General features: G+C 39.2%; 1 protein-coding gene across 6 annotated transcripts in view; it reads left to right on the top strand.

Moving 5' to 3' along the window:
• The first annotated feature begins 888 nt into the window (after positions 1 to 888).
• The window catches only part of LOC104601108 (pre-mRNA-splicing factor ATP-dependent RNA helicase DEAH1-like), a 76,418-nt gene continuing 55,291 nt past the window's right edge, over positions 889 to 22,015 (top strand). For 2 of the 6 annotated variants that reach the window (XR_016082633.1, XM_010264304.2), the window contains exons 1-6: positions 909 to 998; positions 1,096 to 1,140; positions 14,203 to 14,322; positions 14,433 to 14,563; positions 15,110 to 15,313; positions 15,423 to 15,491. Coding sequence is in view for 5 of the 6 variants with exons in the window: in XM_010264304.2 (XP_010262606.1) it covers positions 14,223 to 14,322; positions 14,433 to 14,563; positions 15,110 to 15,313; positions 15,423 to 15,491 (504 nt within the window). In the remaining variant the exon portion in view is untranslated. Of the gene's footprint in view, positions 999 to 1,095; positions 1,141 to 14,199; positions 14,323 to 14,432; positions 14,564 to 15,109; positions 15,314 to 15,422; positions 15,492 to 22,015 lie in introns of all 6 variants that reach the window. The other 4 variants (XM_010264303.2, XM_088898484.1, XM_088898482.1 and 1 more) reach the window with 4 other exon arrangements.

Genomic DNA, 22,015 nt, shown 5'->3' with positions numbered 1-22,015 from the left:
CGGGCTACTTGGCCCATGAATAGGTCTAATTGTATACATCAAAAATCATATGAAATACAAATTTAAACATCTTTTTCAAATTTTTTTAAATGGACCTCTCATAACTTGGCCCGATCCGTAGCCAGGCCTGGTCCAAGGCTCAGCCCAGCATGACCCGATTTACACTTCTACTTGAACCCTCTCAATACTGGGGACAAGGCGCTCTATCATTGATGAGGAGTGAGATGCCTTACCCCTGAACTCGCCTGACATTGAGGAGTGGTTGCCTTGCCTTAAACCCACCTGACCCTAGGGATGTGGTAGAGTGGTTGTCATTCCTGTATAATTATTAATTATTAGTGAAATTAATAAAAATGTTAGCTTTTCTAATTATTTTTATTTATTTAAAGTTAACCAAAATTTCATTTAAAAATAAAAAAATAATAACAATTATTAAAATTACTATAAATTATTCATAAAACTAAATTTATTAAAAAATATTTGTTCATATTAAATCAACAATAATTATTTTCTATAAATCAATATTAAATGAAAATACAATTATTAAAATTTTGGATATTAACAATAACTTTGAATACTTTTAATTAATTAACAATAAATTATAATTATTAATTTAATATTAATTAATAATAAATAAAATTAATAAATCTTTCAGATTTTTGCGTGCGATTGGTCGCCGCTGGTTCCATTAATTTTATTTCGAATAAGGATAAAATTTTCGATTTAAAAGCTGGATTATGGGAAGCGAAAATTCTGATTCAGTGATTGTCGCCCAGGTCGATTCTCGCTACGTCTAATTAAAATAACGAACACGCGTGGCATTCAGCACACGTGAAATCAGGGGTATTCCAGTAAAATCGCACAAAAACAGGGCCTGGCTCGATTAAACCCTCCCTCATTCGCTATTTTTACTTTTTCCCTTTCTTTCCGTCTTCCTCGACATTTCGCCCAATTGTAATATCACCTTCTCCGACGCCGTGGTAGTTTACCTCTCTGCAGTACGCTTTTCTCTTTCGTTTTTCTCATTATTCTCCCATCTATTCATGTCGGTATATCCAAACACCATTCTCATGTTTTGTTTGATCTTTTCTCCAGAAAATCCAGAGACCTTGTATCGTTCAATCATCTTACCGTTTACAGGTACAGACCAAGTTTGTGTCCTTCACCATTCTTACTATTTGAATTGAGTTCTTTAATTAGGAAGTCGTTTTAACTTTTTAAAGTCGTTTACACTTCTTTAATTAGGAAGTCGTTTACAGTTCTATACAAATATGCTTTATAAAACATCTTTTTATACTGTAATTGTCTGTGAACTTTTAGCTCAGTAAGCATAACCACTAAAGTGGGTTTTGATTATAGTTGAACTAGGTGCTGAAAGCATAAAGCCCATAAAAACTTCATCACATACCATTTATGCCTTGAATTTGGCAAGGGTTTTAAATTTAGAATCTTTTCCTTCACCCTCCCCCTCCTGTCATTGAGCAGTTATCATACACAAACTTAGCCGCATTTGTAAAAACCTTTTCCTTGATTCCATCCCCATAGTTCCTTCTCCTTTTCATTTGGAGTTTACATTGTTCTAAATAAAACACCAAATGCAGGGAATAGAAAAAAATAAAGCATTCTAAATACAAAAGAAATAAAACATGCCTATATATTGTTAACAGAGCTACCCTTTTGTGCCCTTCATATAATACTGTGTTATGACCCAGTTATAAATCAATCTAAAAAACCTTCGGTTAGCACCTTCTGGGATCATATTAGGCCAGCACCATCAAAAACTCACGGCAATTGAAAAGGTTAATTCTTAAAATTTTCAAAGATTTATATTTACCTTAGGCTGTGAGAATATACTTCAGCCATCCAAAATAGTCCATGTTTTTGTTATTCAATGAATAATTAAGATTTGACATTTTACAACCCGTGTCATTAAGTAAGCCTCCAAATGAGAGATCCAAAGTTTAATTCATGGGTGGTGCCATGTGCATAATATTGCCTGAAGGACACAAACTTCTAACCTTGTGTCAATATACAACAAGACCACTTTACAAAATATACATGCTAGACAAAATATACAGCATAAAGAGAACCTGAGTTAATCAACTCTAAAAGATACCAAACATATTTCCAATCTTCGCTTCATGGGTTTCTGAGGGCTGCCAACCTCCTCTCAAGCTCATTTACATCCAAACTGTAGACAAAAGAACATAATAGTTGCAAAAGTTAGAAATTTGCTTCTAGAAGTGGAAAATTGGGCTTCGCTATTCACTAGACTTTTGTCCTAGAAATAGGAAGCAAGTATATAACTTGGTTCTGAACCAAAGTCAGAGCAAAGGAGTTTACTAGATCTAATCCCTCTATGAGATAAAACTGCTGCATTTAGCATGTCATACACCCACTTGGGTTTAGAACCAAGACTCAATCTAGATGATTTACTACACTTACCCCAAAATGCAAGAGCTCACACACTGAATATAAAAGATAACTCTTTATAAGCTGATTCCTTCTGCCACTGGAATATGTTATAATAATAAGTCAAGCGGCACAATTGTGTTAGGAGATATTAAATGCTTTTAAAGCAACAGTACTTAAAAAACAACAGAAAAATGGAACTTCTATTGCCACTCCTCTTATTACTCGGCACTCTTCCCACAATTATTTTCATTGTCTTCAGGCTAAATAACACTAGAGGTCATGTTACCATTCTGTTTTGATTGTATCTTTACCTATGTATGTATGTCTAAGAAATTGGGTCTAAAAGAACTAGAAAGGTCCATATCTCCATGAGCTGATCACCCCAGATTTCCACCCAATTTTGATTATGTAAATCTCTGCTAATTACAGAGTTATCATTAGTACTAATATTGATTCAATTAGGCTGTTTTTGGATTTTCGAAGCAGAATGGATTAGAACTTTGATTTCATATAGATGAAATAGCCTTTGGGAAGAATTCAAATTCCACTGAAACATAATTTGCAGCCTTCTTTTTTCCTGCATTTCTCCAACTTCTATAACATGCTTTAAAAAAACATCTAAATGACATTATCTTGAGATTTACAAAATTGACCAATCAAATTCCACCTCCAATTTCAAATACCAAAGACAACCTTAGACTGTGCTATATCAAGAGCATTTTGTTAATTAACCACTTGCTTGTCATACAAAATAACAATAAATATATGCCAGACAAAGACAATGTGGGATTCAAAGGGTCAGGAAATGAAGATAAAAAAGGTGGTTATAGAAGGTGATTCTGAAATGGTGGTGAAATGGCTAACAGAGGAAAGTGCTTTGATGTGGAAATACAGCAATAAAAAAAGGAAATATAAGTGGTTAACCAGGGACATGGAAATTCAATGTAATTGGATCAAGAGAAGTGCAAATGCATTGGCTGACGGTCTAGCTAGGCAAGGGGTAAATAGAGACACATTATTCTGGGCTGTTTTGTAAGTTCTTGGGTAACTGGAGTTAAGACTTTTTAGCTCCATCCCTTTGTAATCTTGTTTTATCATTAATACAATTTCATTGTTACTGATAAAAAAAAAAGACATTGTAGGATTAGATGGGGGCAGAGAAGAGTTAAAGAAGATTATACATGGTTAGATACTTTCTAACAATCTTAGTCTTCTTTCCTGCAACTCTTCCTTCTGGAGCTGCTGGCAACTATTAAGAATTCCAGTATAACCTTAAATTAGATTAATCATTAATAACACAAAAAGGAGTTGACATTAAAAAAGAAACTCCCATGGACTAAGTTTGGAGAATTCCAGTGAACTTATGGTTTTATGTGTTTTTCGTTTGGATAATTGATTTGAGGAAATAGGGTGATGCCAAACGTGATTCTGATTTTGAGAAACAGAAATCAGATGACTGTGCCAAACATATCTCGCAAATTCTCTGGATGAGAATTCTCAAAATCCATTCTTTCCTGGAAGGATTTTGAGAATCAGAATATGGAGAATTGATGCAAAACAGGGCCTAAGCATCCTAAATTTTCCTTTTCAGTCCAAGTTACAACAAACAAAAGCAAGTTTTCCACCATAGGTTGAAGACATTGTGATTTCTTTTGTGAAAATTTAAGAAAAAAATTTAAAAGGAAAGGCAAGGTGGCTGGAAAGGAATTTTGAGGAAGAAGAGATTAAGCAAGCTGTCTTTCTAATGGATAGATCCTAGGCTCCAAGTCTAGATGGCTTTACAATGGCCTTTTATCAAGATTGCTGGGAGGTGCTAAAAGAAGATTTAGTTAAAGTCTCTAAGGAATTTGCAGACAATTACATAATAAGCCCTGGAATCAATGCCACATTCTTGGCCTTAATCCCCAAGAAGAGTGATTGCCAACCACTCAAAAGATTTTAGGTTTATTAGTTTGGTGACAAGCATCTAAAATATTCTAGCTAAAGTGCTCTCTTTGAGGATCAAAGCAATTCCCCCATCTATCATTAGTGAAACTCAGGGGTTTTTTCATTCAAGGGCGACAAATAACAGATCAGATTCTAATTGCGAATGAATGTGTGGAGGAAATGAAAAGGTCTAGGCAAAGAGGTTTCGTTTAAATTAGATCTTGAAAAGGCTTATGACTTGGTGGATTGAGAGTTTTTATCAGAGGTGATGAGAAACTGTGGATTTGGAGACAAGTAGTGTAGCTGGATACTTGGGTGTATTAGTACTTGTCACTACTCTATTTTGGTTAATGGTGTGGTGAAGGATTTCTTTCCAGCTTGCAGGGGTGTTAGGCAAGGGGACCCACTCTCTCCCTTCCTATTTACCTTAGTAGCAAATATGATCGGTAGAGTCTTACTTAGGCTGATAGAGAAAGGGGAAGGGTGACACTCTAGTTCCTAGTTCCCAGGTAAAGGAAGGGAGGGAGAAGGGGTAAAAACAGGCAAAAAAACAACAAAGAGGAGAAATAGGAAGAAAAGTAAAAAAAAAAAAAGAATAGAGCGGAAGAACAAGATAAATCTAAGAAAAAGCTTGAAGGAGGGACACATAAAAGGGCGAAGAAGAAATTGAGTGAAGTGGAGAGATTGAGATGTGAAATGGACTATGATAAGGGGTATTTTGAGAGAAAAGGAAGGTAGTTAGGTTAGCAAAAGGTGGCGTCTAGGGTTGCTCATAAGTTTGTTTCTCAATGAAGATTATTAGTTGGAAGGTAAGGGGATTGGGGAGTTCTGGGAAGAGAAGAGTGATAAGGGAAATGCTCAGAAAAGAAAAGCCAGATGTTGTGTTGATTCAGGAATCCAAACTATCAGAGGTGGATAGGATATGGGTGAGAAGTATTTGGTCGGCTAGAGGAATGAGTTGGGCTTTTGCACAGTCTTGGGGGGGCCTCAGGGGGTATTTTGACAATTTGAAAAAATGAGGATTTGGACTGTATAGAAGAATTAATTGGTAACTATACGATTACAGTGAAATTAAGAGGAGTTGATGGACTGGAATGGGCTTTAACAAATGTTTATGTGCCAAATTCGTATAGAGAAAGGGAAGAGTTTTGGGAGAAATTAGCAGCTATAAGGGGATTGTGGGAGGGTCTGTGGTGCTTGGGAGGGGATTTTAATGTCATCAGGTTTGCCACTGAAACAAATAACCCCAACCATAGGATCATCTCAAGTATGAGGAAGAAAACTATTTTGTGGATTCTTTTGAATTGAGGGAGCTGTCGTTGGTGCAAGCTGATTTTACTTGGTCTAATTTTCAGGAAGAACCACTTTGTTGTAAACTAGATAGATTTTTATTCTCTTCAAATTGGGAGGAAGTATGGGGTGGTTTGGTGATGAGGGCCCTACCTAGACCTACGTCAGATCAATGTCTAGATAGACTATCTCAAGAAAGACTAGGAGGAGGACCTTGCCCTTTCAGATTTGAAAACATGTGGCTGTTACATCCAGATTTTCAAAAGAAAGTGAAAGAATAGTGGGAAGAGGATCAGGTGGTGTTTAGATGGAAGGGGTATAGATTTTATAAGAAGCTACAAAAGCTAAAAGCCAGGATCAAAGCTTGGAACAAGGAAGAGTTTGGTAAAATTGAAGACAGAAAGGAGGCTATTATTAAAAGGACTCAAGAACTCGATGATGCTGAGGCAGAGAGAGGATTGAGGCTTGAAGAAAGGGAAGATAGATGGAAGTTGAAACAGGATTTGGAGGAAATTCTCAGAAAAGAAGAGATAAGTTGGAGACAAAAATCAAGATGCAAGTGGTTGAAGGAAGGAGATGGTAATACAAGATTTTTCCATAGTTTGGCAAGTGGAAGAAAGAGGAATTATGTGGAAAGCTACAAAGGCAGCTATTTGCTGGGTGATTTGGGAAGAAAGGAATAATAGAATATTCTTGAATAGGAGTAGAACAATGGAGGAGGTAATCGACACCATTAAAGTTAAAGTAGCTCATTGGTTAAGATCTATGCATATCTTTCAAGACTTCTCAGTCATAGACGTTATAAGATCTTGGACAGAAGTAGCACAATCCTCAAGAGTAAAAGAGAAAGTAAGGATGGAATGGAAACCTCCAGATGGTAACAGGTTTAAACAGAATTTTGATGGAAGCTCTTTTGGAAATCCGGGACTGTTAGGTATTGGGGGAGTAATTAGAAATTCTGAAAGGAGAATATTAGCTTTGTTCTTTGGACCGGTTGGCATGGGCAACTCTCTAAAAGCTGAGTTAATGGCATTGCTACAAGGGCTGAAGATAGCTAAGCAACTAGTAATGAGGCATATTGAGGTTGAAGGGGACTCCAAGGTGATCATGTCTTGGGCTAAAAAGGATGCAAGGGAGGTAGAGGCTGAATTCAAATGGTTAGAAGGAGTGCAAATGGGCTAGCTGATTATCTTGCTAAACAAGGGGCTTTGATGCAACAATTGTTTTGGGCTGCAATGTAAAGTGGGACAGAAATATGTAATAGTGTGGGAGCATTAATCCCATACACAAAGCTGTAAAACTTTATTTTAACCCTAATTTCAAATAAAATTCTCTTTTGCTGATAAAAAAAAAGTGGAAGAAAGAGGAAGAACATTGTTGAAAGTTTGGAATGGAATGGAGCAGTATTGACAAGAGAGGAAGAGATTGCAAAAGCTTTTGTGGAGCATTTTAAATCCATTTATGACATCCCCAGTAGAGTAAGAGAGACTCTAACTGACTTTGAGTGGCATGTTGGAGAAAGGGAATTGTCGGAACCCCTGGAAAGACCGTTTGGGGTTCAAGAAATAAGGGAAGCAGTTTTCTTTATGGAAAGATCAAAAGCCCCGAGTCCAGATGGATTCACTATGGCTTTTTATCAAGATTGTTGGGATATCTTAGGTGATGACCTAGTGGAGGTTTTCTTGGAATTCTTTGAAAGAGGAAAAATAAACGCGGGTGCAAATGCTACTTTCATAGCTTTGATCCCTAAGAAGGTGCTTGCAGTTCAGCCCAAGGACTTTAGACCTATCAGTCTGATTGGGAGTCTGTATATGATCATTTCTAAAGTTCTTGCACTAAGACTCATGAAAGTCCTCCATTCCTTAATCTCATCGGACCAAGGGGCCTTTGTGAAAGGGAGACAGATTATTGATCAGATTTTAATAGTCAATGAATGTGTGGATTACAAAAAAAGAAAAGGAGAAAAGGGTCTTTCTATAAACTTGACCTAGAAAAGGCTTATGATTTGGTGGATTGAGATTTCTTGCCAGAAGTGTTGAGGAATAGAGGTTTTGGGGAGAGATGGTGTAATTGGATGAAGGGTTGTATTACCTCTTGTCACTTCTCAATCTTAGTGAATGGAGTAGTTAGGGACTTATTTCCTGCAAAGAGGGGTCTTAGACAAGGAGACCCTTTGTCACCTTTCCTCTTCACCTTAGTAGTGGATGTCCTAAGTGTCTTGATTTCTAGGGCTGATTCAAGAAATCTATTAAAAGGTTGGAGAGTTGGGAGGCAACAAGTGATTGTCACTCACCTACAATTTGCGGATGATATCATTCTCTTTGGTGATGGGGAAATTGAGGAGATGGATAATTTGAGGTTGGTGGTGATGCATTTTGAGAGAGTCTCCAATCTGAAAGTCAATTGGAACAAGAGTTGTGTAGTGGGGGTGAATTTACGGGAAGATGAGGTGCATTTGGTGGCTAGGGCTTTAGGTTGCGAGGTAAGTGGTTGGCCTCTGGTATATTTAGGCCTGCCCCTGGGGGGAAATCCTAGAACAGAAAGCTTTTGGTACCCGGTTTTGGAAAGATTCACTAAGAAGCTAGCAAGGTGGAAGAGATATTATATCTCACTAGGGGGTAGAATCACTTTAATCAAGTCCACTCTGGCCAACCTTCCGGTGTATTTTCTGTCTACCTTTGAGCTTTCTGCCAAGGTTGCCAATAAGTTAGAAAAGCTCATGAGAGACTTTCTGTAGGAACTGGGTGACTCAAAAATGGACCATTTAGTGAAGTGGGAAGTAGTTTCTAGGAAAAAGGAAGTGGGGGGGGGTCTAGGCATTGGTAATATCAGATTAAGAAATGTAGCTTTGTTAGGAAAGTGGTTGTGGAGAATTCCTTTGGAGCAGGACAATTTGTGGCACTTGGTGGTGGAAAGTATTCACGGGATGGCAGCCAATGGATGGGATGTTGGCGTCGACTCTAGGACTTCTCATTTCTCCCCTTGGAAAGCAATTGCTGGAGTCTTGCCTTCCTTTCAGCATTTCATCAGATTTGATGTGTGCTCAGGTAATAAAATTCTGTTTTGGGAGGACCTTTGGCTTTTTTTTTTGGAAAAAGGTAAGATAATTTATTCAGAATAAAAGAAGATTACAACAAGGCCCAGACCGCTAGATCTACCTGGGCCCAAAACAGATTACAAGTACGCCCATGATTTAGTGCAAAATAAGTGAGATATATTCTGATTTTTAAATTCCTCATTCACCGACACCCAGGAACAAATCTTACACACTGCTTTCTGCACTACTTCTTTTGGGCTTTTAGATTGATCACAGAAGATTCTGTTGTTTCTTTCAGTCCAAATGGACCAAAGAACAGCATGCGGAATGGTATTCCAAACAAGGTTTCCTTTCTTATTAAGAACCTCCATTCTCCAACACATTAGCAGCTCCTTCACAGATTTTGGCATAGACTAGCAAATCTCCAATTTCTTGAAAAAATGCCCCTAGATTGAAGATGAAACCGAATAATGGATACACAAGTACTCTGTAGATCCTGCACAGTTTCCACATAAAACACAGGAGGGGTCAAGAATCTGAACACCCCTTCTCTTCAGGTTAATCCTAGTCAAACATTTATCCAGAGCCATTTTCCAAACCAGGAAGTTGACTTTGGAGAGGCAAGTTGGATTCAAATCTACCTAGCAGGGAAGTTCTCCTGACCTGAACTGCACACCTTAAGAAAAAGGGATTTAACTGAGAAGCTACCATCTGCATTCCACTTCCAAGACCATTCATCTTCCAAACTCAAATCAATCCTCTGATTTTGAATCAGCCCCAACAGAACCATATACTCTTCCACTTCCCAATCCAACAAATTCCTCCTACAGAGAGGGGTCCAAGTGGTGGAATCCCCAGAGATGCAAATGTTATCAGCAATTGAAGAATCTTGATTCACTGCAATTTGGAATAGACGAGGAAAGGCTTTAGCCAAGGGACCCTCCATACACCAGGGGTCCTTCCAAAACTTGATTCTATCCCCTTTACCAACCTTAATACTGATCCCATTCATAAAAAGAGTGTTGTACTTAGAGATGCTTGCCCAAAGAGAATTACCCCTAAATGGATGAGGATCTAGAGTTCTCCAATCACCCCATACCACTCCATACTTTGCCGCAATGAGACTCCTCCACCATGCATTCCTCTTAGAAGCAAATCTCCATAACCATTTACTGAGAAGAGCAGAATTAAATTCTTTCAATTTCTTGATTCCCAGTCCACCCACATCCTTAGGAAGACACACTTGCTCCCATTTTACAATGTGAATTTTCTTCTCATCTTCCAAACCCCTCCATAAGAAGTTTCTTTGGAGCTGTTCCAACCTCTTTGCTATTTTGTTTGGGATTGGAAAGAGAAAGGAAATAAGTGGGGAGGTTGGGAACACCCCCCTTAAGGATAGATTCCCTGTAATGTATTCTCTTTCCCTAAATAAATTCAAAACCATCTCCTCACTTCGTGTGTCTGAGGGGACTTGGGATTTGGGTTTGAGAAGATGGTTGAGGGATTCAGAATTGGCTTCTGCAGATGAGTTGTTCACTGTGTTGAGTTCAATTTTCCTAGATCTTTCATGTCCATATAGTAGATTTTGGAAAGAGTCTTCTTTAGGGACTTTCTCTTGTTCATCTTTTTTCGATGCCTTAACTCAGTCTTCTATTGTGTCTGTCTCCTTTCCTGCTAAAGAAGTTTGGCATTCTCCTATGCCGCCAAAGGTTAGGGCTTTTTGCTGGGAGGTGGCTCTTCAAAAGATCAATACTATGGATTCAAAGAAAAAGGCTAGATTGGTGCCTTTCCCCACGTCTGTTACCTTCGCTTAAGAAATGGTGAGACGGCGACTCATCTTTTGGTTTCTTGTTCTTTTGCTTCTTATTTGTGGGATTGGTTCTCTTCTTTATTTGGTTGCAAATGGAATCCCCCCTTGGGTGTGTTGAACCTTTTTGACTCTAGCTTCTTCTGACAACCAAGGAAAAGAGGCAGGGTAATGTGGAGAATAACAAGAGCAACCATCCTATGGTCAATTTGGGAAGAGAGAAACAATAGGATCTTCCTAGGGCAAGAAAAATCCAAGGAATCACTTGTTGAGGTTGTCACCATCAAGGTTATGCATTGGCTGAAAGTACATCATCTCTTCAAGGACTTCTCCTCAGCTGACTTAATTAGAAATTGGAGTGCTATAGCTGTATCCTCTCCTTCGTCCCCTGTGGTACAAGAAAGTTGGGTACCACCGCCTTAGTTCAGGGTGAAGCTAAACTTTGATGGAAGCTCCTTGGGTAGTCCAGCTCATGTCGGGAGTTGGGGGTGTGTTCAGAAATGAGGATGGAAAAGTCTTGGCCCTTTACTTGGGCCCAATTGGGGGGCAGAAGTAATGGCCTTACTTCAAGGTTTGAGACTAGCAAAACAATGGGGAATGCAACAATTAGAAGTGGAAGGAGACTCCAAGTTGGTAATAGGGTGGATTGAATCTGGAAACTTGGGAGTTTGGTCTCTTAGATAGTCTCTAAGAGAGATTATTAGCTTAGCAAGGGAGATTGGGGTGCCTTTTAAATGGGTAAGAAGGTCAGCAAATGGAATGACTGGCACTTTCGCTAAGCAAGGAACTACTAGGGAGGCTTTGTTTTTGGCTAAGCAAGGAAGGTAAGATGGGGTTTGGGACTAAGGAGGGTGGTTGAAAAAAATCAAGCTCTATTAGGGAAATGGTTGTGGCGATGGCCATTGGAAAGCGAGAGGTTGTGGCATGAGGTGGTGGGAAGCATTCATGGGATTCCAGAGAATGGATGGGATGCTGGTGTATCAAGGTAGGCTAACTTGGCAGCACCTTGGAAGGCCATTCACAACATCCTTCCTCAATTTCTCAGGTTTATCAAGTATGAAGTTTGTTCTGGCAATGCTATCTGCTTTTCACCTTTTGGGAGGACATCTGGGTAGGGGACACCCCTCTAAAGGACCTTTTCCCTTTGTTATTTTCTGTTTCTTTATATAAAAAAGATGTGGTCGCAAAATTTGTTTCATCCTCGGGAATGCCTATTGCTCCTAATTGGGATTTCGGGTTTCGTAGGGGATTAAGGGATGGTGAAATTGAATCTCTCTCTGACTTGCTTTGTTGCCTTAATCAGGTCTGCTTGGATCCCTTCAAGCCAGACAAAAGGGTGTAAGCTCCTAGACTCAAAGGGATCTTTACTTGTGCTTCTTACTAGTGTTTTAAAAGGTGTGGGAGGTGTATGCCTGGAGGCATGCCTCTAGGCGAGGCGCTCCAAAACGCCTTGAGGCGTATGCCAGAGGTGACGACACCTTTGAGGCATATGCCTCATGCGCTTTTTTCATGAGGCGTGCTAGAGGCGTAGGCTCCTAGACCCAAAGGGATCTTTACTTGTGCTTCTTACCAGTGTTTTAAAAGGCGTGGGAGGTGTATGCCTGGAGGCACGCCTCCAGGCGAGGCGCTCCCAAAACGCCCTGAGGCGTATGCCAGAGGTGACGTCACCTTTGAGGCATATGCCTCATGCGCTTTTTTCATGAGGCGTGCTAGAGGCGTACGCCTCATGCACCTCATGCACATCTTATAAAAAGATAGAAAAAAAGAAAAAAGAAAAAAAAGGAAAGGAAAGGAAAAGAAAGGAAAAGAAAAGAAAAGAAAAGAAAGGAAGGGAAAGAAAAAGAATGAGAAGAAAAAAAGAGAAAAAGAAAGCAAAGAAAAGGAAAGGGAAGAGAAGAAAAGATAAGGGGAAAGAAAGTGGTTTGCCCCTTGCCCCTTTGGCTGGGGGCTTCACCCCCTAGACCCCTCTGGCCCCTTTTCGATGCAGCCCAATTTGTTTTCGCTCACCTTCGCTTTGACAAGACCCCCTTTCAACTAATGTTATGCATCTTTGTTCTTCTTAATATAAAAGATTCTTATTAAAAATAAAGAAAAAATGAGATCCCCCCATCCTCTTCATCCTCCTCCCCTTCCTCCTCCTCATAACCCCCACCTCTTAAGGAGGTTTATGCCTCCTTGTGTTCGGGAGGCTTACACCTCTTGTGTTTTGAACTACGCCTCACGCCTCTAGGTAGTGGAACACCTCGCGTCACGCCTCCGTGTTTTAAAACATTGCTTCTTACTTCAAGTCCATCTCTCAATCTTATGCCCAATAACCCTTTCTGTCAAAGGAAATTTGGTGTAGGCCAGTTCTCCCCAAGATTATGGCTTTTTGTTAGGAAGTATACTATGGGAAAGTAAACACTCTAGATAACTTACAAAAGAGAAGACCTTTCCCATGTATTTATCCCAACTGGTGTATCTTCTGTAGAGCTCATGGGGAGGATTGATACCATCTACTAATATCTTGTCCATTTTCTTCAGACCTATGGGCTTGGTTACTCTTGTTGTTTGGGAGTAGTTGGAGCTTACTAGCAGAAGTTCGCATGATCTTTGATCATTCTACTTTCTCTTGGCCTACAAAAAGAGGGAGAATTATGTGGAGATGTGCTCATGCTGCCTTGTTTTGGACATTATGGGAAGAAAGGAATGCTTGAATTTTTCAAGAAAAGGAAAGGAGCAGCCAGGAACTGGAAGACCGTGTGCTGCATAGGGCAATACTGTGGCTGAAGACTGGAAAATTTTCATCAATTCTCATTTAATGACTTTTGGAGAAACTGGTCAGCAGTAGCGAGGTGTTCATCCTTTAAGAACAAGATAATTACAAGCTGGGCTCCTCCGTCTGAAGGCTCATTGAACCTGGACTTTGATGGAAGTAGCATGGGTAACCCAGGATTATCCGGAATGGGGGGTGTTCTGAGGAATGAGAGTGGAGAGATTGTTTTGCTTTACTCAGGCCCTTTTGGATTTGGAGACTCTATAAGGGCAGAGCTATTCGCTGCTGTACAAGGGGTGCAATTTGCAAACCAGTTGGGGATAGAGCATTTGATAATTGAAGGGGATTCCAAGGTGGTGGTGGGCTGGTTGAAAAATCCTGAGGATGTCATATGGTGCTACAAGAATGAAATGAAGAAATTTAGTTGGTTGACAAGGAATATGTTGGTTTCTGTACAGTGGTGGGGAGATCAGCAAATACTTTTGGCTGATGTGTTAGCCAAGCAAGGAGTAAATAGGGAAGAACTGTTTTGGGCTCAGCCGTGATTTCTGTAATTTATTCCTAGTTTACTTGTAAGCTTCCAGGAGGGGCTGCAGCTTGCGCCTCTCAGTGGGATTTTGCATGAAATCACGATTCTAATTCTGAATTAATAAAATTATAATATTGCTCATAAAAAAAACTAAAACTATGAGCAAAAAAAAGCCATGTAGTGTTCAATTAACTAAGCAAACTAAATTTACTGGACAATATATTTGAGCCCAAATATCTCATGTAAATCATATAATAGAACCAAAATATTTGCAGAGCACAGGGGGGGGGGGGAGTTCTTCTTCTTCTCCCTGTAATATGGTTCATTGAAATTGATGGTTTGGAATTTTAAGTACCACTTGTGCAAACATTTCTCTATGAATTAATTAAGAATACTGCATTTGAACATGGACTCATGAAACTTCATTGTTGCCCTGCTAGTAGAGTCCACATCTCAGAGGAAAATGGGTGATGAAAGAAATCTAAAGACATGGGTCTCAGACAAATTGATGTCACTCTTTGGATATTCACAGCCTACGGTTGTCCAGTATGTGATCGGATTAGGTAAGTCAATGAATTTCCCTACTTTACAATTTGTTTGTAGAACCATTTATGTAGCATTAGTGTGGATATTACATAAGCTGCCTGTGGTAAAACTGTTGTTGATTTTGAAGCTAAGCAAGCGGCTTCACCTGCTGAGGTTGCGGCTAAGCTTGTAGAATTTGGGTTATCATCATCAACTGCAATGCGGACATTTGCTGAAGAGATCCATGCCAAAGTTCCTCATAAAACATCTGGTTTGAATGTAAGTCCATGTGTTTCATGACATTTAAGGGATATTCTTATGCCAAATCCAAATTCATCTTTTGTTCTAGACAGATGATGCTTCCAAAAAATGTTTATTTGTTCCTTTTTTCCCCGGGCTTTATTTAGTCTATTGGATAGATGGCCTTTTCTTCCTCTAGGGCATGTGACGTCAGAGAGAGGATGATGCTGGATCTGGTGGTCCATGGGGAGTGGACTATGGTAAGGAGGTATTTGTATTATAGGCTAGGTTGTTCTGTGGAGGTTCAGTTCTTTCAACTTGGGTGATTTCAGGTCTTTGTCTACTTTAGATGTCTACTGATATTTTTGAGTTCCTCCCAAGACGGAGCCTTGTAAAGTTAGTTTGGATAGAATTATATATATTCCTGAACCACACAAGTTATCTTTTTGATCTGTTTTGTTCCCAATAGAATCACTGTATGTAATGTGTCTCTAGAAATAAAGTTGTTTACATTCTTTTTCATTCTGTAAATGATATCTTAATTATCTTGTATGAATATTTTTTTGCCCCTTCCCATGTGGTCAGTTGTATCAAAAACAGGAAAAAGAAGCAGCTATGTTGGTGAGGAAGCAAAAGAGCTATGCAATTTTGGATGATGACAATGACGATGGCGATAATGGTGACCATCAAGTCTCTTCAACTGTCATTTCTTCTCAATCTAAAAGAGTAGATTCCCGTCAAAAGCATTTTAGGAAGAAAACTGAAGATCCAGATGATGATGATGATGAGGCATGCTTTTATATCCTTACAGATTTGACCTGTTGTTTTGCATGGTAACTCCTGTGTCAACTCCTATTGTAATGACTCAGATTTATTTTGACTGGATGTTGTATTGAAGGTGACTGCAAAAGAAGAACAAGAAAGACATGTGCGAAGACGGATCTCTCATGATGAGGATGACTTAGAGGTATCTTCTTTATTTTATTTCTTTTGTCAGTAATGGAAACTGTTCTTTAAATCAATGAAGCAAGAAAAGAGTACAAGAGGAAAGAATGAAGCAAATCCAACATAACAAAAATTGGTAAACCCTAGCCTTCCAATGAGGCAACTGGCAACTAAATAATAACTAAACCAAACTCCAATTTAAATAGTGAAATCAAAACAACTGTCTCTTAGCAAATTAACCCCTTAATGCAGCTTCTTTCTGATTGTTTTTCCTTTTTGCATGTAATTTTTTACTTGATCTTGATTTTTTGTTTAGCCTAGACATTGAAATTTCAAGTTTCTAAATATTATCTACCAACTGCTGTACCTATTGGACAGATTAGTAAGAAAAAACAGAGAGGAACCATTATGTTCATATTGAAACTACTTTTTTTGGTAATCTTTTTAAACATATGCCGTTTTTTTGAATCAGTAACCAGGGTTCTCAATGCAATGGGTCAGGTATGCCCGACAGGACCAAACTGACCCAATTACATAGGGTTTTAATCTGCATTACGTCTCCTGATGATATATATTAGCCAAATACAAAGATACCCATAGTCTAATACCTGTCTTTCTCATGGTATGGTTGTAATATTATCATGTCCAAATGTGTGAACATAACAAATTTGCAGGCTTATTGTCAAACTACAGGTTAATATAGAGCTCTCAATTATAATTGAATCTACTCAAGTCATACTCAATACTCTCACTTAATAACTGGTTGGTTCTGTGTCTGTTACTATTAGGTCCTATGGGGTTTGGTTCTGTACATTTATTTATTAGTTCAGGACTGGATCTGCTCTAACTTGGTCCAGATCCAACCCATTGACAGCACTATCAGTAGTAATCAACTTTTATTAGGGTAAATTACATGTAGGTATGCTGTACTTTGGGGGTAGTGACAGATATGTACCCTGAACTTCAAATGTGACACTCAAGTACCCCGGACTTCTAGAAATAGACATCTCAGTCCAGTGCCGTTAACCCACGTTATATTTATTTATCTCAAGCAAAATGCCCATATTTATATTTATTTATTTATCTCAAGCAACAACAATATCTATAACTACTACAACAATAAAAGCTACTTCTTTTACTCTTCTATTATTATTAATCACTAGGTTTATCACAAACACTTAGAGAGAATAATATATAATTCTTTGATCTGTTATTATTTATTAATGGCTCTATTTTATTATTATTAATTACAAGGTTTATCACAAACACATAGAAAGAAGGGTAGTTTTGGATTTTGGAATGTTTAAAGTTGCATGTGGCGTTCACATGCTGTGGATAACTGATGGAATACTAATGGTTGGACTGGAATGTCTATTTCTGGGAGTTTGGGGTAACTCAAGTGTCACATTTGAAAGTTCAGAGTACCTATCTGTCACTACCCCTAAAGTACCTATCTGTAATTTACCCCTTTTATTATTATGAATCAAAGAATATGGTATATACATCGATGTGCCCCACATCTGGGGTATAGGGCTGCAAGCAACATCCAGTTCTCCGAATTTGAATTCAAATTTGATCATGTTAAGGGTGATCTGAATTTGATATGTTTATATGGGACAAGGAAGTGTGGGATGTGATAGGGTGCACAGAGGGTTTGGATTTGGGGAGAGGAATGAATCAGGAGATACAATTTTAGATTTTGCAACTGCTTATAATATTGCAATAGTATATGCATAATGCATACTTTAAAAAGAAGGATGAATATAGGTGCTAAGAATTATTCTAGGGGAAAGCCTAACTATACAAAATAAATTAATGGTGGTGGATGTGCGCATCAAAATATGAACGAGAAATAAGTGCTAAGAATTAGGTGGATAAATGTAAATGGAGAAAGACTACCACTACTTAAAGAAAATAGGGGTATCGGTAAGGTCTGATGTTGGGGGGTAAGGTACCCGGCAGTAAGGGTATCCGATGGTCTTGGGCCCATTGAGGAGGTAACTGGGTGGGCTCATCGATGACATCTTCGTGTTGTCCAATAATAGCTTCAGGGCCTGCTGCTGATCAAGGGTTATTGGGCTGGTTTCAGAAGTTACAAGGGTAGGGCTAGTGGGTTCAAGGTCCGGGTGCATAAAAATTGGTTGGCCGGAGGCATGGGCTCATCGATGACATCTTCGTGTTGTCCAATAATAGCTTCAGGGCCTGCTGCTGATCAAGGGTTATTGGGCTGGTTTCAGAAGTTACAAGGGTAGGGTTAGTGGGTTCAAGGTCCGGGTGCATAAAAATTGGTTGGCCGGAGGCATGTGAGATGCATATGATGGTTTGGAGTCTTTCTGGCTGTGGGGATCTAGGTGGGTGGCCCTGTAAATGGCAAGATGAGCTGTCTTTTGTAAAGTCCATAGTCATCTGGGCTCAATTGTGCATGACAGGGCCCAATTGGCGTAACCAATTGTACTCCTAATACAATATCAGCCCCACTAAACTCGAGGGGGTGGAGGTCCACCGTCCACCCAGAAGTTATGACCTTTTATCCTTAGGCCCTCATTCTTACATACCCCGTCACAGGTAATCTGCTGACCATTATCTACATAAACTGAAAAGGAAGGAGTGTGATGGATCACCATAACTAGCTGGCGGGCAAACAGCTTAGTGATGAAGTTCAAAGTGCTGTCACTGTCGATTAAAATGGATATTTTTTTTTGATCAATAACTGAATTTCATTAGAACTATAAAAAATATAAAAATAATTACAGGATTGGGAGAGGTAAACTGTCTTACCTCAAAACAACAAATATGCAAATACAATTGAGCCCAAAACAATTGATTCCTTCCTGCCCCTTGTTTTGCTAAAACATCAGAAAAAGCATTTGCAGTCCTTTTAACCCAGCTGAATTGCACATCCATATCTTTAGTCAGCCATTTGAATTTCTTTTTCTCATTGTTGAAGATCCAGAGACCCTTTTCTTCCTTTTGCAACCACTCCACTACCAACTTTGAGTCACCTTCGATAATCAACTTCCTAACATCCAATTCCTTTGCCTTTTGCACTCCTCTCATGACAACCATAACCTTAGCCCTTAGAGGAGTCACCTACTCTAATTGGGCCTGAATATAATCCAATAACTCTGCCCTCACCATCTCTAAAGACCCTTCCAATATCAGAAGGACTTGGGTTTCCAGCACTACTCCCATCAAAGTTTAGTTTGATGTAATTAAACATTGGAGGGGACCAAACTGGACTTATATTGGTGGATCTATGACAATCAGAGCTGGCCACTTCCTTCCATTTGTTCAAGATATCACCTGTTGAGAAGTTGACAAACATATCCATAGATTTTACCCAATGAACCACTCTCACCATAATGGTTTCTATTGGTAGCTTCTTTACTTCTTTCCTTATCTGAAAATGGTCTTTGATTTCTTTCTTCCCATATGGTCCAACTTACAGCCACCCTAACACATCCTCATAAGACTCACCCCCTTTTCTTTGGCCACCTCAAGACAGAGGAATCAAACAAGCTTTGCATATTGGTTGGGGGAGACCACCTGCACCCAAACAATGAGAAAAACCATTCCCAAATAAAAGTAACAAAAGGGCAGAAGATTAATCTCCATTATCCTTGCACATGACACACCAGTGTGGAGATAAGCACTAGTTTGTTCTTTTCCTTTGGAGTAGATCATAGGTATTAATTCTTTTCAGGAAGGTTTCCTAACAAAGACCCCCAACTCTTGGAGGATAGGATTACCCCAAACCTCATCCATTGGAAATGGACTTCCCAAAGAATCAATAGGTTGAATAAGGGCCTTGAGAAAAGAAGCACATGAAAAGGAACCAGAGGAGGATAGGACCCAAATACGATTGTCAGGTTTTGAGGATTCCAAGTATACCTCATCAAGGATATGAAGTGAACCCAGGACCTCAATAAGTTCTAAATACCTCATACCCCTCCTTAAACCCAAATCCTAATCAAAGCCAATTCTTGAGCTTGAAGGAACCAGGAAAGATAACACGGGTTTATCTTTGTATTGCCATAGGGCAAAGACAGAGGGGTATTTATCTTTCAAAGAGAGATTGCCCACCCAAACTTGTTCCCAAAATTTTATAAGGTTGCTAGAACAAAGGTCATACATAATAAAGGATAGGAAGGATGGGAGGACAACATTAATGGCTTTCCAAGGAGAGGCTCTGGTAGGCCCAGTCAGCATTCCAGCATCCCAACCGCCAGTTGCAAGCCCATGAATACCAATCACTATCTTTGCCCAATGCTCGTCTTTCTCCATAGGTAGGGGTCGTTTGATAACACTTTTCAGACGTCTAATGTCTGAAAAACTTGCTTTTTAGACGCCAAACACGCTTGAATTTGCATTTGAATAGATGATCTGAAACACTTTTTCAGATCTGAAATGGTAAGACCCAAAGTCAAAAATACCCTCAATTAATTTCAAAAAGACTGTCAGATTTCAGACTAAAATATTAGCTTTTTCACTTTTCAGACTTCAGATTTTAGATTTATCAAATGCCACCATAGTTTCCAGAGCCACTTACCCGCAAAGCCTCATTCCTTTTCAGTAAGTTGCCTAGGTCTAACCCACCAATTGTCTTGCTCTTCACCATTTCCCAGCTAACTCTATGGTCATTTTTCTCCTCCCTTGTCTCCCATAAAAAATCCCACATCAACTTTTCCAATTTTCTATTCACACACCGGCATCTTAAAAACAAACATAAAGTACACAGGCAAATTGGCCAAAGTAGTTCTTATCAAAGTGATCCTCCCTCCTAAGGATAGATAGCTTTTCTTCCAAGATGCGAGTCTCTTGACAAATCTTTTAAGTACAGGATCCCAAAAAGAAGCCCTCAATACTTCAGTGCCATCCTGGCCTCAAAACCCAAAATGCTTGCATACTCCAGCATCTCCCCTTCTTCCATATTAACATCCACAATACAACTCTTGTCAAAATTCGCCTTGAGGTTAGACATTAGCTCAAAGAGTTGTACTGTCAACTTGAGATTCCTAACCTAGTTTCTATTTCCTCCACAAAAAAGCCAAGTATCATTTGCAACTTGTAAGTGAGTAATTGAAACATTGCCACGACCTACCTTCCAGCCCCTTAACAGCTCTTGTGAGTTTACCCTAGCAATAAGCATACCAAGAACCTCAACAATCAGAGTGAATAGAAAGGGGGATAGGGGGTCTCCTTGCCTAATCCCTCTCAATGCCAGGAAAAAATCCACCACAGTTCCATTTACCAGCAAGAAGTAATGATAGGACTTAACACACCCCTTTATCCATTTACACCATCTTTCTCCAAAACCAAAGCTCCTCAAGACTTCAAACAAAAAGGTCCAATCCACCAAATCATAGGCTTTCTCCAAATCCAATTTGCAAACGAAGCCTTTCTTTCCAAATCTTTTGAAGTCCTCCACACATTCATTAGCAATAAGGATTTGGTTTGTGATTTGGGTACCCTTACAAAAGCACCTTGGTTTGGAGAGATGATGTAGGGGAGAGCAACCCTAATCCTCAAAGATGGACCTTAGCTATAATTTTATATAGACTGTTCTTCATGTTAATGGGCCTAAACTCACGAGGATGTGTTGCATCACTTTTTTTATGCACCAAGGCAATGAAAGTTGAGTTAGGACCTGGGTTAATTATTCCCCTTTCATAAAATTCCTCAACCAGTCCCAACAATTCGTTTTTCAAAATGTCCTAGCAATCTTGGTAATAGCCATTGTGAAACCATCTAGCCTTGGTGCTTTGTGTCTATCCATTGAGAAAATCGCCTTCCTAATTTCCTCTTACTTGAATCTCCTCTCCAACCAGTTTTTTACTTCACCTAGTATCCTCGACCAATCAATCAAGCCCTTCAAACCACACTCTTTACTTCAAAGGTCTTTTATAAATTGATCTAAAATGTTCTTTAGAACCCTTGGCTTTCTCACTTTGGAGTGTCAAAGAGATCCTGCCAACCACTAGTTTTGAGATAAGACTCCTCTTTCTTCTAATAGCCATTGCATGGGAGAACCTAGTGTTCTTATCACCCTCCTTGATCCACTTATGCTTAGACTTATATCTCCAACTTATTTCCCCCTTATGAAGGATATTTTCCATTTGCTTCCTCAGGGACCATCTAGTTTCCTTATCTCCTTCCTCAAAAGTACCCTCTCCTCCTTTTTATCCAAATCCTCAATTTGGTTGACCAAAGATTGCTTTCTCTTTTCAATCTTCCCAAACTCCAAGATGTTCCAATCCTTGATTCTAGATTTTAAGTCTTGCAACTTCTTATGAAATCTCATCCCTTTCCAATCAACTCTTGGGATGCTCTCCCCCCACCATTCTTTAATCTTATAAATCCCAGATGACACAACCACATGTTCTCAGAATGAAAGGGAGCTGGTCCTCTCCCAACAAAATCCTCCTTGCAAATGGATATAGGCCAATGGTCCGAAGTAAGTCTAGGTAGAGATCTAGACACAAGACCACCTCAATGTTCCTCCCAATCCACTGAGAAAAGGAACCTATCTAGTTTGGAACAAATTGG

The sequence above is a fragment of the Nelumbo nucifera genome, chromosome 2 (assembly GCF_055504915.1).
Source record: "Nelumbo nucifera cultivar China Antique chromosome 2, China Antique-T2T, whole genome shotgun sequence".
NCBI lineage: Eukaryota > Viridiplantae > Streptophyta > Magnoliopsida > Proteales > Nelumbonaceae > Nelumbo > Nelumbo nucifera.
Note: the sequence above shows the minus strand (reverse complement) of the source record. Positions and strands in the feature narration are given on the sequence as shown.